The sequence below is a fragment of the Microcaecilia unicolor genome, chromosome 2 (genome assembly GCF_901765095.1).
Source record: "Microcaecilia unicolor chromosome 2, aMicUni1.1, whole genome shotgun sequence".
Lineage (NCBI taxonomy): Eukaryota > Metazoa > Chordata > Amphibia > Gymnophiona > Siphonopidae > Microcaecilia > Microcaecilia unicolor.
The window spans coordinates 63,672,802-63,689,822 of NC_044032.1; the positions used below are offsets into that span (position 1 = coordinate 63,672,802).

At 41.7% G+C, this 17,021-nt stretch overlaps 1 protein-coding gene across 3 annotated transcripts in view; it reads left to right on the plus strand.

Moving 5' to 3' along the window:
* ZNF532 (zinc finger protein 532) overlaps window positions 1-17,021 on the plus strand; it is a 238,197-nt gene that overhangs the window by 112,161 nt on the left and 109,015 nt on the right. For all 3 annotated transcript variants that reach the window (XM_030192992.1, XM_030192994.1, XM_030192993.1), the window contains one exon: window positions 256-437. In XM_030192992.1, the coding sequence (XP_030048852.1) occupies window positions 256-437 (182 nt within the window). The remainder of the gene's footprint in view (window positions 1-255; window positions 438-17,021) is intronic.

Consider the following 17,021-nt stretch of genomic DNA (forward strand, 5'->3'; position numbering starts at 1 on the left):
TATATGGGTTATGTTTTAATGTGATTGTGATTCGCTTTGGGTTTGTTTAAAGAGAGAGTCAGTAATAAGTCCAAATAAATAAAATAAATAGAACATTATTCCATGTGATCTTCTGCATTAAAATATTCTGCCAAAATTCAGTTTTTTATGGAATAGATGCGTCCGTTGGAGGAAATATTAAAAAATATATATTGGAACCAAATATTTTTTATTGATTTTGTTCATTACTGTTTTTCTTTCTTTTTTTTTTTTCAGAAAACTTGTAGCATTTGCCAAATGCTGCTTCCTAACCAATGCAGCTTTGCATCCCATCAGAGAATCCACCAGCATAAATCCCCGTACACATGCCCTGAATGTGGAGCGATCTGCCGATCTGTTCATTTTCAGACTCATGTTACCAAGAATTGTTTGCATTATACTAGGAGAGTTGGCTTTCGGTAAGCATTGCTATGTGTTCAGTTTTTACTAAGGATAATATTTAAAATATGATAAACGATAGATATTTTGTTGTGTCTGATGAGTTCAGTTAGAGAGAATAATTCCAAAGCTTCAGATTCTATTTTCCCTGTGTAGTAACTTAGTATTTAAGAAGATCACATCCTGTAAGTAAGGGAAATAGTGTTCAGTGTGATGGAAGTGCGTATATAAGGATATATTTCTGTATAATTTTATGCGGATTTTTAGAGGACCTATGCATTCAAATGTGAAAGCCGAAAGTAACAGCATAACTTTATACAAATAAACTATCTGCATAAAGGTATCCCTGATATTTCTGGTTTCAGATTTGGAAGCATAAACTATATGGATAGAGGCTGAATATTGCTTCTATTATAAAACTTCTGACCTCATCCTACCCCATCCCAAATCCTGCCCCGTTTTAACTGCAGAACATTTTCCTGTATAGCAGTTTATGTGGCTAAAGGTTATCCATAAAAATCCTTGGGAAATTTTAAAAGGAAGTAGTTATGGGATCTGATGCTGACCACATAGTAACATATATATGGTAAATGATGGCAGATAAAGACCTGTACGGTCCATGCAGTCTGTTCAACAAGGTGGCTAGAGTTGTACCTACCTCTGTATACCCTATTTTGCATTGATTCATTCCCTTTTTTTTTTTTACATTTGTACCCTTTGCTTTCCCACTCATGGCAGGCTCAATGTGGTGGGCAATGGAGGGTTAAGTGACTTGCCCAGAGTCACAAGGAGCTGCCTGTGCCGGGAATCGAACTCACTTCCTCAGTTCCCCAGGACCAAAGTCCACCACCCTAACCACTAGGCCACTCCTCCACTCCACTTTGGGGATCCTCTGTGGTTATCCCAAGCATTTTTTTTGATTGTCATTTTTTTGTGTGTCCACCACCTCCACAGGGAGGGTATTTCAAACATCTGTCAACCTCTCTGTGCAAAAGTAGTTCCCGATGTTACTCCGTCTACCAACCTTAATTCATGTCCTCTAATTCTATTATTTTCCTGTTTCTGGAAAAGATTGGTTTGCATATTAATACCTTTCAAGTATGTAAATGTCTAACATATCTCCCCTGTCTTCCTTTCTTCTAGGGTATATATATCAGGTCTTTCAAGTCTTTTCTCATATGTCTTTTGATGCATACCCCATACCATTTTTGTCATTTACATCAGAAAGCATACCTATTTTTGAATATTGGCCCAAAAAATGTCTTGTAAATAAGCAGCTATAAACTGGTAGAAGATTGTTTCCTACAATATGTGCTAAAGATCTGAATGTTTTGTGTGCCTTGAAAGAATGTTTTATTGTTGTTTTGCCCCCATTTGCATGGAGGCAGGCTGTTTGTTGTTTATGTATATATGTTAAGCATTGTCTGTCACAGAGTGCAATGCCTGTTTCTTTAAATAAGGTTGTGCCATTGAGCTACAAATCCCTGTAATCCTGTAGTTCCATGTGATAGGCTCTTTCAGAGCACATATCCAGCTCCCTGTGTCTTATGGTACTCTTCCTATTGGCTTGCCTTGTTCTCTGTGTATACTGGGCTAGTTGCCCCCCCCCCCCCCCATTTTCTCTCTTCTCATTGGGTCTGTAAGATTTAGTCTGCAGCATATCTCCTCTATGGACCGAAACTGTCTATGCTGTATTTTGCTATATGACCCCCTTGAAGCTACTGTGACACTATCAAGATTTTAAAGTATAAACAGCATCACTACTCAGCATGTTGTTGAATTACTCCCAGCTTTTCTCTGGCATGGAAAGAGAGCTAGTGGAGAACAGACTCACAGTTTGCAAGGCAAAATCTCTTGTCCAGCACATCTGAACTGTAAATTATTTTTTTCTTGTTTAATAACTGCATTAAAGAAGATTTTGGTTCAAGAGTTCTGAATCTTCTTATAGTGATGTTCTATACTGTAGTTTAAACTACATGCTAAGCACCTCAGTGAGAGGACAGAGCAGTAAAATCTTGTGAATTGCAGTGAAATCTAGTAGATTTCAGTGAAAAACAGGATTCTTCAGTGAGATTCAGTTTAATAAAGTCTCAGTGGGGGCAAGATGGCGACCGAGTAGGAAGTTGGCGAAACAGCTCCTTTAACTTACCTTGTTCTTATGAGTCTTTGAGTTTCCGAAAATCTTTTTCATGCCCAAAAGATGGGGTAGACAGAGGGTAACCCCAGCTCCCCCTGTACGACCTCAGTTGGGTCCGATGGACCGTTTCGCTATCCGAGGAGAAATAACAGGTCAAAATACTTCGCTGCTGGGAGAAGCGATGAGAGGTGAACTGCTCTCCCTGCTAGAAGGGGACATCACTCTGAGCCCTGAAACGCGGAGCCCTCCTGTGATGCCGGCAATGCTGCAAGATGGATGTCGTGGACTGCCTAGACCCGGAACAGGGGAAGCCAGCCCAAGAGCAGGGGCAGACATGAGCAGTGGAGTGCCGATTCCAGTGATGCAGGAAAGCGTCGCTGTGAGTTCCACAGGAGGAGCAGGAGTGGTAACGGAAGAGGTGACGGCCAAGCCTAGTGGAGAATTCCAGGAAACGAGCCAGCTACAGTTTAAAGTACTACCGACGGAGAAACCAGAAACTATTGCCCTGGGGACAATATGGGACGCCTTGGTGAGTCTAGAAGATTCCTTTATTCAGAAAATTTCCTCGACCTTGGTAGCTACTCAAACACTCCCAGGTAAAATGTTAGAGATGGAAGAGCAATTGAAACAAACTAGAGTGTTTGAACAAACTATCAAGGCAGAGAATGACAAGATTAAAGGCTGCCAAGCAGCATTAATAAAAGAAAATTTATTATTACAAAGAAAAGTAGAAAATCTTGAGAATCAGCAGCGAATGAAAACTTTTGAGACTCATAAACTTTCCTAAAGTGCCATCAGTAGCACTTTTGTTAACTTTTAAGAGATATCTCTGAGAAGTATTAAAAATCTCAGAACAATTGTACCCGCCGGTCTCAAGAATTTACTACTTGTTACCTTATAGTAAGAAACCCACTGGTCAAGCATTATTGACAAACTTGGAAACATCATTTGAGGAGTTAAATGTAAATCTTTCTCAAACAATAGAAAATAAGCTGTTGGGTGTACAACCAGCTACTCTGATAGTGAACTTTGTGTTGCAACCAGATCGGGACTGGATCTTAAAATCTTTTTTCTCTCACAGAGAGGAAATCTTTCTGAATTGTAAAGTAAAAATATTTCCTGATATTTCTAGGCAAACACAGAAAAGGCGCCAGGCATTTTTGAAACTCCGTCCTCGAGTCCTCCAATTAGGAGGAATTTTTTGGTTCAATTTTCCTTGTAAATGTGTGATAAAACTTCACTCAGTTAAGTATGTTTTTTATGAAAGTGAGCATTTGCAGAATTTCCTGGATGCTAAACAGGTTTTGGCCACTACCCTATCGTTAGTAATCCCTGTAACATCTACTCCGTAAGAGAAATAAGCTCGGTTTATACTCCTACTAATTAGCCTGAAATTATTGAATTATTGTTTGATGATAAATTTTTAAAGTGTGTTTTTTTTCCTTTATATAAATGTTTGATGCTAAATCTTTGAATTGTGCCTTGCCCAAATTGTGGACTTGAGATGTAATTGTCGTGGATAGATATATTTACTTAATAACTATTTCTTTAAGATGGTGACATTACTCTTTCTGTACAAGAAATTTCTTGTTAATTATTTTTAAATTAATAAGTAAACTATAAAAAAAAAGTCTCAGTGTATTTACTCAAAGCATCAGATGTACGGTAACAGAGGAATGCTATCATTAGTTGTGAAGGACCCAGCAGACCTAGAGTGAGAGAGACAGAATCAAGACGCCAGAAAGGCAAACATGTACAGGAACAGTGGAGGGATTACAACTCCCAGCTTCCCCGGAGTAGGTCGCCTGATGCCTGGGGAGGGGCTAGATCGCACTACAATTCCTAGGATCCTAGGAGGTAGTCACTTGACCCATTCAAGGAGGGTAATTCAGACTTCAGATCCCAGAGTTTCGAGGGGAAGGACCAGGACCTTGTCAGGCAGGCTAATGCTAAGGATTGGCTTCTGCCTGGGATTAACAATTTAGAAGAAGGAGCAGAGTACTTGGAGTGGTTGCCAGCGGAGGGAAAGATAGAAATTCAAAGGGTGGATGCAGAGGCTGGGTAGGAACCCATGGATATTGCTGCCCTGCCAAAGGTAAAAGGAGAGAAGCATAAGGGCTTCATAACATCTTTGCTGGCTAGTTTAAGTCAAAGGTGGAAGACAGCACCCAAAGGGAAGGAACCTTGGAAGTTTAGATGCTTGAACCAGCCTGGGGCTTGCTGCAAGTATTTGAATTTGTTTTGAAAGATAATAGAAGCTGGACTTTGTACTCAAGCCAGACCCATGTGGGTGGATACCAGGTGTTCAAGAGCTGGTATGTGAAAGAGTTGGGGTCCCCATAACCTCGGGACATTTGCTGAGGTGAAGGCATAGAAAACTTGAGCTAAACGACTGTACTAAATAAATGAAGGAGTTTTCCTTAAAAGACTGTACTAAGTGAATGAATTTTATTAAGGCTCATGAGGCTGTACTGGGCTCCTGAATGAACTTTATCCAAGCACAGGAGGTTTCCTTAAAGGACTGTACTAAACTCTGTGGGATACAAGCGCCTAAGAACTCGGGTGCAGGTGGTAAGAGGGTTTTGTCTGATACCCTTTATAGAGTGGAGGCCCTACATTGGGGCCCTATATGAACTGAGTTGTTAAGTGTTATGATGCCTGAGGAAAGGCTTATCTTTGAAATGGTTTCAAGTTATTTAAAAAATTGCTGCATAAGGCCGGGGAGGAGTCGTGTCCTTGGATTGGCAAGTTGGCTGATTACCCAGACGCACCGCGGAGGGTGACACAGTGTATGCTGCTTTTAAAGGACACATAATTAATTCTGAAACCAGTTCAGTTCAATACACAGTAAACAAAGCACTCTCTCTGAGGAAGTGTATCAAAGCTAAAAATTATATTGTCTTAAGGAATTCCAGTGAGAAACTAAACTGTGTAAAATCAGAAGCCTGCAATAGCACACATTCTGCAAGGCTGTTCCCAGCTCCTGCAAGGCAGGAAATCTCCAGAGCTGTACCTGGCTATTCCAGGTTCAAAGGTTTGTACAGAGAGTGATTAGCTTAATACATAATTAACTGAAGCAAGTACTAGCAGAGGAAGAAGCGACTGCACATCCCCCATCTTTGTTCTTATTGTTCAGGCCTCTAAGACTTGTAGCTTCTAAGTCTTATATCCTGTTCACACCTGAAAACTCTATCTCTCTGAAAGTCCTTTATTTGAATAACACAATGTTTACTCACAGTCAACTGTAGATCAGAGGTTCTGCCCTAATGGCAAAGAGTCTCCCTGATTCTGAAAACACCATTAGCTCAGAGCTGGTTGAATGGAGTACAATATCTTTTTTTAGTAAGATATATTCAAGGTAAAAACTAAGTACTCTAACAGAGGGTAACGTAGGAAAGGGTTCTGCACTGTCTGACAAATGGAGCCTACCTCAGACTAAAGGGAACAGAAAAAGGGCACACTCTGACCCAGTGAACAGGAGGAAAACCACCAATGGGAACAGAGCCTGCAAACTAGCAACAGCATAAACAATCATATAACAGTTCAATGCAGACAGGCTAGTGAAGTCATGTTGCCTGATAACTACACCCCCCACAATGCAACACTCATGTGACTCTGCAGTGAGAATGACAGGAAAAAGTGTCACACCTATCCCAGAGCCACATTACAATCAGGGAAAGGCTGTCAGAAGACAGAAACTTATCTACAAACAAAATAACTATTTGAGCACAAACCCAATGCACACTCACTAAACATTTATCATATAAAGACTTCCTTGCTCCCCCCCCCCCCCCAGATTCAGTTCAGTGCTACCAGGTCTAAGAAAAAAAAGTAACAATTCTAGCATAGAGCCAAGGTTCATAGTCACTGCAGAGGGTGTTCTAAGAAAGATTAAAAAAAGGTTTTGTTTTTTTTTATCAATGCAAAGCAATGGCAGATTCTATTGTATCAGTGTGAAATAACTAAGCAGACTGAACAAAATATTCAAGCCAAGCTAGATGATACAGTCTACTAGTTTATAAAGAACACTCAAGCTTACAGAAAAGGCCAGAGAAAATTATGAAACAGAATACCTCTTTCTTTTGGACAAGCTCTAGTTTAAAGTGGGGAAATAAGTTTGAGGTTGCAAAAAAAAGCTGAAACAGTCGATCTATAAGCAGTACCAGCACGAGTCAGAAGAATATTGCAAGTTTTTAAAAAGGAAAAATACAGAAGGTAGCTTAGCCCAGAGAAAGAGAGAGACAGTAAGCTACAGATCTCACACGCCAAGTAATGGTGACAGAGGCAATTAAAGACACAGAACCTCCTGCAGGAGAGAATGAATCCCAATATTTTGGCACCTCCAGGCATTGCTCTAAAACCTCTAGAAATTCTAGAACTTCAGAATCACACAGGACCAGCCAGTCCAATCAGTAGACAACTAATTCAGCAGCCATCCGAGTCCGAGCTAAGGCCGAGGCTGCTAAGTCATGTGTTCTTTATAGTTAGCAGGTGTCACGTTCGTGACCATTTTCTTGTCTGTGCTCACCTCGCCCCCTGGTGGCCAGAACCGGTGGCCGCTATGAACTGTCACACGTTCCAGACTTCAGCCCAGTCTGGTCCGGATCTTCCGGCTGCCAGACTTGCTTCTCTTGTTTGTGCCTGACCAGCACCCGTAGCTGCCTTGTGATTCCTGCAGCTGAACTTCAGCAGCTGATGGGCTTTATTAATCACCTGGAAACTTCTGTGTTTGCCTTTGCATCGTCTAAGGTCCCTGGTTTGTGGGTGCTTTGTTGCACTTCTTGTTTCTTGTTTGAGTTTCTTGCCCAGTTCTAGTTAGTCTGTGTGTAGTTTAGCTTATGTTTATCGCTTATTTTCCTAGTCTTGTTTCTGGTCTGTCTTCCTTGTCTAGTTTCTGTTTGTCTGTTTTCTTGCTTAGTGGAGCTTTCAGTCCTGATTCTTGTCTGTCAGTATTTGTACCCTGTTTCAGTGGCTGCTTGGCAGCTTTCAGTTCCTGCCCTCTAGCTTGTCCATTTCCTGCCTTGTGTAGTATTGTCTGTCTGTGAGTCCTAGCCCAGTTTCCTGCCTTGCTGCCCATGTATATTCCCTTTCTCTCCGAGCCTCAGTCCCTGTTCAGCCTACTGGGTATCCAGTTCCTGCCCTGTCCGGTAAGTCCTGCAGGCCGCCTGCACCCAGGGGCTCAACTCCTGAGGAACGGCGGTCAAGTGCAGGTGAAGTGTAGCTGTTTCTGTCAGTGTTCTGCCTTGTCTCTGATTTGTGGGTGGTTTTGCCTGCCACTGCTGCTCCTCGGCAGTGGCCCAAGGGCTCACGAACCTAGTTTCTGCCTTGAAAACCTAACAGCAGGAAGCAGCCATAAAAAATGAGAAGCTTAGAATAGAAGAAAATAAACGGAAAGCTGCATGCAAAGAAATTGAGTTGAACATTACCTTGAAGGTGCTCCGGCAAGAGAAAGAAGTGGCTGCCATTGAGGCCAAAGATAAGGTACTTGAAGCAACCACAAAGCAGGATGGCAGGGAGAGCCAGCTTAGTCACATTGCCTTTGAAAATCATGAGAAGTGAACTGCAGCCTATCTGAAGGCTCATACATAGCTCATGAAAGCACACAGTTATGGTCTGACTCAGAAGAGTCATCAGATTTAGAGAAAGTATGTCCCTCCCCACCAAAGGCTAGTTTGCCTGAAAGAAGCAAGCCTAAGGCAAAGCATGCCACAGAACAGAGGGAGACTACCACCACAGTGATCCACACGCTCGCATGCATACAGATGCTCTACCACTGGCTCTCGCTCTAGGAAAGCACAACGATGGAAACATTTCATTTCAACCACAGACTCTGGCACCACAGGGGAACTAGGCTCAAATAAAGGTTGAGAAGCTGTGCCAAGCAGAGCCTCAGCTAAACACACTGTGATTAATCAAGAGGCAGCTGACAAGCCACACTCCACACCCGACTCCAGACAAATTGCAACAAACAGCCAGCCACAGGTACCTACTGCCATTGCACGTTAGAGAGAGAGCAGACCTAGCAACATGTATGGCTCATATAAAGATGATGGAATATGGGGCTTACCCAGTTCAGTGACTGCCCTGAAAAGTACAGAGAGTGGAAATCTGATTTTAAGGATGCCATAACAAGTATGAAATCCACACCAAAGCAAGAAATGAACCTGATAATAAAATGGCTGGGAACTGAGTCAACCAATCGTGTAAAGAGATTAAAGGATGCATGTTTGCATGACCCCGCCAGAGGTTTGAAAGAAGTGTGGGAAAGACTTGACCAGCACCGGCAGCCAAGAAGCTCTCCAAAAGGCACTGATGAAGAGAATAAGGAGTTTCCCAAAGGTTACAAGTACAGATAATGACAAATTATAAGAATTAGGAGATCTCCTCAGAACTGGAAGCCATCAAAGCTGATCCAAACTTTACAGGCCTGTGCTACTTGGATACAACTTGGGATATAAATGAAATTAGAACAAAGCTACCATATGACATAAGATAGAAATGGTTATCATTAGGCACAAAGTATAAGGAGGACAACCAGGAGATGTTTCCTCTTTTCACAGTCTTCATGAAGTTTATCTGAGTTTTGGCAAGGAGGAGAAATGATCCTAGCTTCATGTTTGATGTACCTGAAGCAGGCAAGATAAGGTACTTCCTGAATGGAAGGCTGGTCAAGAAGTATGGCAACACCAGGAAACCTATAGCTGTATATATGACAGATGTGTCGCCCACAGCAACCCTACTTTCTGATTGTCCTCCTACAGAGAAATTAGAGGATCCAGACTGACAGTTCCCTATGCAGAAAAAACTTCATCCTCTCAAGAAATGTAGAGGGTTTAGGGAGAAACCCTTGAGGGAACATAAAGAACTATTGAAAAGTACAGAATTTGTTTAAAATGTTGCTCTTTGTCCAAGCATATGGCTAGACTGAAAAGCATAAATTACTTGTAACCTTGCCCAAATCCTAAGTAAATTATGTTTTCAGGAGCCTATGTATCGATGTCCAACTATTTCCAAACAGCTCCAAATCCAAACTTAAATTTCCCCTGAAATCTTTCTTAGCTCTTCCACTTTGCACTTTTATTATTTTAATTCACTTTTGGGAACCTCAGCGGTGCTCATTGCTAATGCCTACGAGAAACAATGTATCTAGGACATTCTATTACATAAATGGCATTATTCGTATCACAATTTGTAAACTCCTTCGCTCTTAACGGCCCTGAAAGTAGTAGCAGAGCTGGTGCTATATACGGCAGAGGGTAAGGAAAACGGAGCTAAGCACTTTATGGGTACATAACAGGGGCGAATGAAGTTAGTAAGCCCTTGCAGTACCTCTAATTATGTTATTTCTCATTTTTTATAGGGGATTGTCCTTGAGACAGCCCATGGGTGGGCGAAACATGCGTGTCGGACGCTCTTAACCCCCTAAGCCAGATATATTCAAAAAAGATGAGTATTTAGATTCATACCTAAGCTTAAAGTAAAGTGATGTTTATTGCTAAATATAAGTACATTTGAGGATAAGGTAATCGGGTGAGCCAATGAAGAGATGAGTGCTAGATACATTCAGGCTTATTTTCAAAAGAGATCGCTGGCGATCTTCCGACACAAATCAGGAGATCGCCGGCGGTCTCCTGAAACCAGCCAAATCGGTATAACCAAAAGCCGATTTTGGCCGGCTTCAACTGCTTTCTGTCGCAGAGCCAGCGAAATTTCAAGGGGGCGTGTCGGTAGGGTAGTGAAGGCGGGACGGAGGCATGCTCACAAGATGGCCGGCTTCGCCCAATAATGGAAAAAAAAAAAGCCAAGCTTGACGAGCATTTCGCCGGCTTTACTTGGTCCCTTTTTTTCACAACCAAGCTTCAAAAAGGAGCCCCAACTGACCAAATGACCACCGGAGGGAATCGGGGATGACCTCCCCATACTCCCCCAATGGTCACCAATCCCCTCCCACCCAAAAAAAAATCGAAGTGCTCGTCAGGGACATCCTAAATCAAAAGTATTTTTGCTCAGCTTTTTCAGTAATACCAGTGGGATTTGAACCAGCCCCCTACTGGATTACAAGATCGGTGCTCTAACCATTTGGCCACAGTTCCACTTACTTGGATGTCTCTCCCTTTTGATTTTGCCCCTTCTGGTCTCTCTCAGCCAATCACAGACAGGGGTCTCTCTCAGCCAATCACAGCGCATTTAGCTGTCTTTGAGTGGCTGAGAGAGACCCCTGTCTGTGATTGGCTGAGAGAGACCTGAAGGGGCATAATCAAAAGGGAGGGACATACAAACAAGTGGAGCTGTGGCCAAGTGGTTAGTGCACTGGTCTTGTAATCCAGAGGTGGCCAGTTCAAATTCCACTGGTACTACTGAAAAAGCTGTCCCTGACAAGTACTTCAATTTTTTTTCCACTTTTTTTGAAGCCAGCCATCTGTAAACCTGGCAATCTCAACATTTGACCTAAATGTTGAGATTTAGCCGGCCCCAACCATACTATCGAAAGAAAAGATGGCTGGCCATCTTTTTCGATAATACGGTTGGGGCCGCCCCTTTGCAGAGCTGGCCTCGAAGATGGCCAGCCATATAGATGGCCAGCGCCATTCAATTATGCCCCTCATTGCTTCTCGTAGGCATTAGCAATGAGCACCACTGAGGTTCCCAAAAGTGAATGAAAATAATAAAAGTGCAAAGTGGAAGAGCTAAGAAAGATTTCTGGTGAAATTTAAGTTTGGATTTGGAGCTGTTTGGAAATAGTTAGACTGTAAAGCAGCCATCAAGGTTATGGAGTGCGATAGCGACCGCCATGTCAGTGCCTTATACCCTGCCAAAGAAAACAGCAAAGGTGTTTCAAGGAAGGAGGAACATCCAATATTGATAGACCAAATTTATTAATAGTGGACCCGACTTAGCAAAGTTTTGGTGATAGCCTACATCAGGAGTCTACAAGCGTATATTCAAAAGAATATAAATTAATATAAAAATCAAAGTATATATAAATAAAAAACTTAGGCCTCTTTTACTAAACCGAGCCAGTGATTCCTGGTGTGGCAAATGCGCCATAGCCCATTCATTTTGAATGGGCTACATCGTATTTGCCATGCAGGAATCTCTAGCATGGTTTAGGAAATGAGGCCCTTATACAGCAAGAATGAAATACAAATTAACATCACAGCCCAAAGATTACCATCAGATTCTTGAGAAGAGGTAAAAGACAATCACACACAGAATAAATCATCCTGCAAATAAATCAAAAAGTACCAAATAAGAGTATTGCACTCCAATCACTATAATAATATCCAAAAAAAAATGTTCAGTCTCATAACTGCAATATAATCATTTGCAAACATAGGACCCTGTTTATTAAACTGCACTAGATGCGCATTTGCGTTTTTAGTGCGTGCTAACCATGTAGATCCCTATAATATTCCTATAGGCATCTACACGGTTAGCATGTGCAAATTTTTAGCTAAAAATGCTAGCGCACCTTAGTAAACAGGGCCCATATTGAAGATACACTCAAATGTATCTGAGGAGACATGGAGGGGCATAATCGAACGCGAACACCCATCTCCATGGGCGTCTATGTCCGAGAACGGGTACGTGAAGGGGTGGGACAGACCGTATTTTCGAAAAAAAATGGGCATCCATCTTTCGTTTCGAAAATACGGTTTGTACGGACCAAAATGCCATGGATTTAGTCGTTTGTGAGCTGGGCGTTTGTTTTTTTTAGCGATAATGGAAAATAAAAATGCCCAGCTCAGAAATGTCCTAATCCAAGCCATTTGGTCATGGGAAGGGCCAGGATTCGTAGTACACTCGCCCCCCTGACATGCCAGGACACCAACTGGACACCCTAGAGGTCAGTGCGGTGGACTTCAGAAAACGCTCCCACATGCATAGCTCCCTTACCACGGGTGCTGAGCCCCCAATCCCCCTCCCCCAAAACCCACTACCCACAAATGTACAACACTACCATAGTTCTTAGGGGTGAATGGGGCACCTACATGTGGGTACAGTGGGTTTTGGAGGCCTCCTATTTACCAGCACAAGTGTTACAGGTAGGGGGGATGGGCCTGGGTCCGCCTGCCTGAAGTGCACTGCGGTACCCACTAAAAGTGCTCCAGGGACCTGCATACACTCAGGCCTCTAGGACTTGTTGCTGCTGTATAACCTTGGCACACCAGTTGACACCTGAAGACTAATGAAAAAGTCCTTTATTTGAATAAGCACGTTTACTCACAGTTAACTGCAGATCAAAGGTTGTGCCCCACTGGCAAAGAGTCTTCCTGGTACTGAGATTAGCAGTAGGTCAGAGCTGGCAGAATGCTGTACAATGCCCTCTTTCAGCAACATTCAAGGGAAGAACTAAGTTCTCTAACGTGGGTAACACATGAAAGGGATCTAAAACTGTGTTACAAAAATGGCCACTACCTCATGGATTACCGGAAACAAAACAGGGCACTCTGACCCAGTAAGCAGGGGGAAAAGCACCATGGGAGTAGAGCCTACCAACTATCAACATCGTGAGCATTTAACACAAGCTAGAGGAATCACAGAGCCCAATACCCTACACCCACCACAATGCATTGCTGATGTGACTCTGCAGTGCACATAGCAGAAAGGATGTCACACTCATCCAAGAGCCACATCAGAACCAGGGAAAGGCTGTCACAGGATAGAACACATTCTGCTGTCATGGAGGTGGGTTCGGCATTTGAGGCTGGCATAGAGGCTGGAAAAAAAAGTTTTTAAAGTGTTTTTTTTTTGTGGGAGGGGGTTAGTGACCACTGGGGGAGTCAGGGGAGGTGATCCCCGATTCCCTCCGGTGGTCATCTGGTCAGTTGGGGCACTTTTTTGGGACTTGGACCTGAAAAAAAAGGGTCCAAATAAAGCGGACCAAATTCTCGTCCAAAACACCCTTCTTGTTTCGATTATCACCTAAAGACGCCCATCTCTCCTCGGCCGATAACCACGCCCCAGTTCCGCCTTCTCCACGCCTCCGACACGCCCCCGTCAACTTTGTTCGTTCCTCAGACAGAGTGCAGTTGAAGACGACCAAAATCGGCTTTCGATTATACCGATTTGGTCGCACACGGGAGAAAGACGCCCATCTCCTGATTTGGGTCGAAATATGGGCGTCTTTCTCTTTCGCAAATAAGCTGGATAGGTAACTATAGAAAAGGATTTTTCTTAAATAACTAAGTTCTCCTTTTACAAATCCGCACTAGTGATTCTGTCACGGCAAATGTGACAAAGCCCATTTAATTCCAATGGGAATTGCTAGCACGGCTTTCTAAAAGGAGCCCCAAGCCTTTCAAATATAAAATATCAAAGGCTGAAACGGACAGCCATAAGATGAAACCCCTAATATTAATATAAGCTTTAAAAAAAACTTGTCAACATATCATTAGATAAGAGGAGAACAATAAATACATTTAAAATGAAGAAAAATTACTTTCCATATAAAATTTGAAGAGAAGACTAGACGAATTTCATATTTAATATAACAGTTTATTTACAATTCTACTGATTACCCTTAATTGGGATAGTCAGGAAGCATTTCTGTACTCAAATCATATCTACACAAGCAATATACAGCAAAGATATTAGCATGCTTAAAGCTAAGGAGTCAGAATGAATGCTTAAAAACAAAGCAATGTACAGCAGAGAGAGAAATCAGAGTGCTTAAAGCAATGCTATAGACAGACAAAGAGAAATTCAAAATGCTTACTTATTTCTTTGTTCCCTCTAGTTTTATACCGGGCCTCTGACTAATTCTCTCATACAACATTCCTGTGCAAGTCTCTGAATACCACAAACTGTTAATCATGTGCAGAACATCTGCTTTCTATTACCCCCCTATTTAGCCCACAGACTTTCTGGAGCCTGCCTTTGGCTGATGGATGTGGGCCCCATCATGTCCCAGGAGATTTAGTGTTGAACCAGCTAGCTCTGCTGTTCTTTGAAGCATTCCACTTCAATTTTTAATACTTTTATTCAACATTTTTATGCTTTTGTTCAACAAATCCTCCCTTTTGAGGACTAATTGTTTCAGGCCTCAAACATCTGTTTCAGCTCCAGTCTGTTGTTTCCTTACCTCCCTTCTAAATCTCCTCCCCCCTTGTTTGTGGCATTCAGTTTCTGCACGCTTTTTCAATATTTTTGGCTGACATATTAAAGTTCTATTCATTCTTTTTCAGTTATCATTTTAAAAGCATCCTGGCACATTTTTGCAAACATGCTAATACATGTTATACAACATTAAACAGATTCAATTGTACTAGGGTACATATTTCTTGAGGTATATAATTTATAGGACAGTGAGCTTCATCAAAGGGAAGTACACTGTCATTCATTCTTACTTTTCATTAGCTGATGTGGCATTAAAAATTACACAAATTAAAAGCATAACATTCATTAACAGTTGTTACAACATTCTGCGTGTAAGTGCACTTTATCGGGGGAATGTGTTCAGTTGTCATACTATTAATCAGACACCAACATGATGTCTGTGGGTACTTGTCCATAAGCAAGGCTTGCTTATAAATAGTCTCATTTGTCCAATGAAGGTTTTCATCATCTCTTACACAGGTATTATTGGGATCACAGTCATGGTTTTATCATTGTAGTCCCATATATCATAGTTGGCAAGGACAAGGATATGGGCACATATGATACAATCAGTCAAATTCAACATCTTGGCCACTGTAACAAGTCTATTATCATATGTGTTCATTGTCCATTAACAAACAACAACATCCCAATACCATCATGTTTCGGGACATGTTTGTTTATTCTTTGTCCATTTCAATATTATTAGTTCGTCGAATATCTGATAAGTGTATCCAAGAAGTATGACCTTCCAGACGGGCAGAGGTCTGAGTAAGGGCCGTGATAGCAAAAGGCCCTACATACACAGGATCCTTCCATGTTTTATGTGTAAAGTTCTTTCGCAGTACTAGGTCACCTACTTTAAAAGCACAAACATCATTATTCCCTACCTGATGTGATACATTTGTACGAATCATGTCACTGGTCAAATTTAGCATTGGTTGTAATTTTTGCCAGTACTGAGTTGTATTATCAGTACTTGCTGTCTGCATCGGGAAGAAATGACGTCCTGTCTGAATTTGGAATGGGGTCAATTTAGTACGCCCATTAGGTTGGGCCCTTATAACCATCAAAGCTAATGGTAACAAATCAAGCCAGGTATATAATTTTCCCACCATTTCTTTATTGAGAGATTTTAGTAAGACTCTCAATTTTGTTTTTAAAATGCCATTGTAGCGTTCCACCAAACCATTGGAGGTGGGGCGATACACTGATACCTTTCTGTGTGTTAAACCCATAATCGTTGCCATTTCTTTCAAAACACTGTTATTAAAATGTGTCCCGTTATCAGAAATTATTCTAGATGGACACCCATGTCTTGGCATAATATGAGTTACCAGGCATTGTACCACTTCATGTGCTGTCTCCCTTTTACATGGAAATGCTTCTACCCACCTTGAAAAAGCATCCACCCAAACTAACAAATACCTTTTTCCCTGCACTGAAATAATCATATCAGTGAAGTCAATATACCATTCTTTTGCTGGGCCTTCTGGTATTGGAAGTGTCCCAGGTGATATTTTAGGACCTCGTTTAGGTATGTTAATATTACATACCATGCAATTCTGCACAACCTGTTGAATCAAGTTATCAATTTTTAAAGTCCAAAATCTTTGCTCAAACTGTTGTTTCATTGTATCTTTATTCCAATGCATGGTTGCATGCCACTCAGCCAATACCTTAATCGCCTGGCTCATTGGCATACAAGGTAATCCTTCTTCTGCATTAAACCATTCACTTCCCAATTTCATACATCCTCTCTTCAACCATTTTTCACTTTCCTGTCCCTCTGGCTGCCACATTTCAATCTTATCTACATTCGTAAGTGGCCCTTCCTGTGTCTGTCTAGTATTATACAAAATCTTTTCACTTTGCTTAACCACCTCCGTTGCTGCTGCATCAGCCATTGCATTACCTAGTGCCTCAAAGGTTGGCCTTTCAGTGTGGGCCGGGGTCCACACAACTGCAGTTTTTCTACCTTCACGTTCCCTTCTTGCCAAAATTTCAAACAGCAATTTCCAATATGTGTAATGTTGTAGATTTTTACCTGCACTGGTTATCATTCCCCTACGCTGCCATTTTAATATATGATACTGTAGTGAACTTGCAACATAACCACTATCAGTATATATAGTGACATTTTGAGTCATATCAGTGTGTTGTAAGGCCGTAATAACGGCTAAAAGTTCAGCATGCTGTGCAGTATGATCAGGAGGGGTTTTATATTGTACTTGCATTATCTTTCTTAGATTCTCATCTACCTGCACGCAGGCAAAGCCTGCAACAGTCCTTTCACAAGCTCCATCTGTAAACCATATTAACCCATCAGATAAGGGTTCAAAAGTAAGACAGTGAAATGTAGGAATTT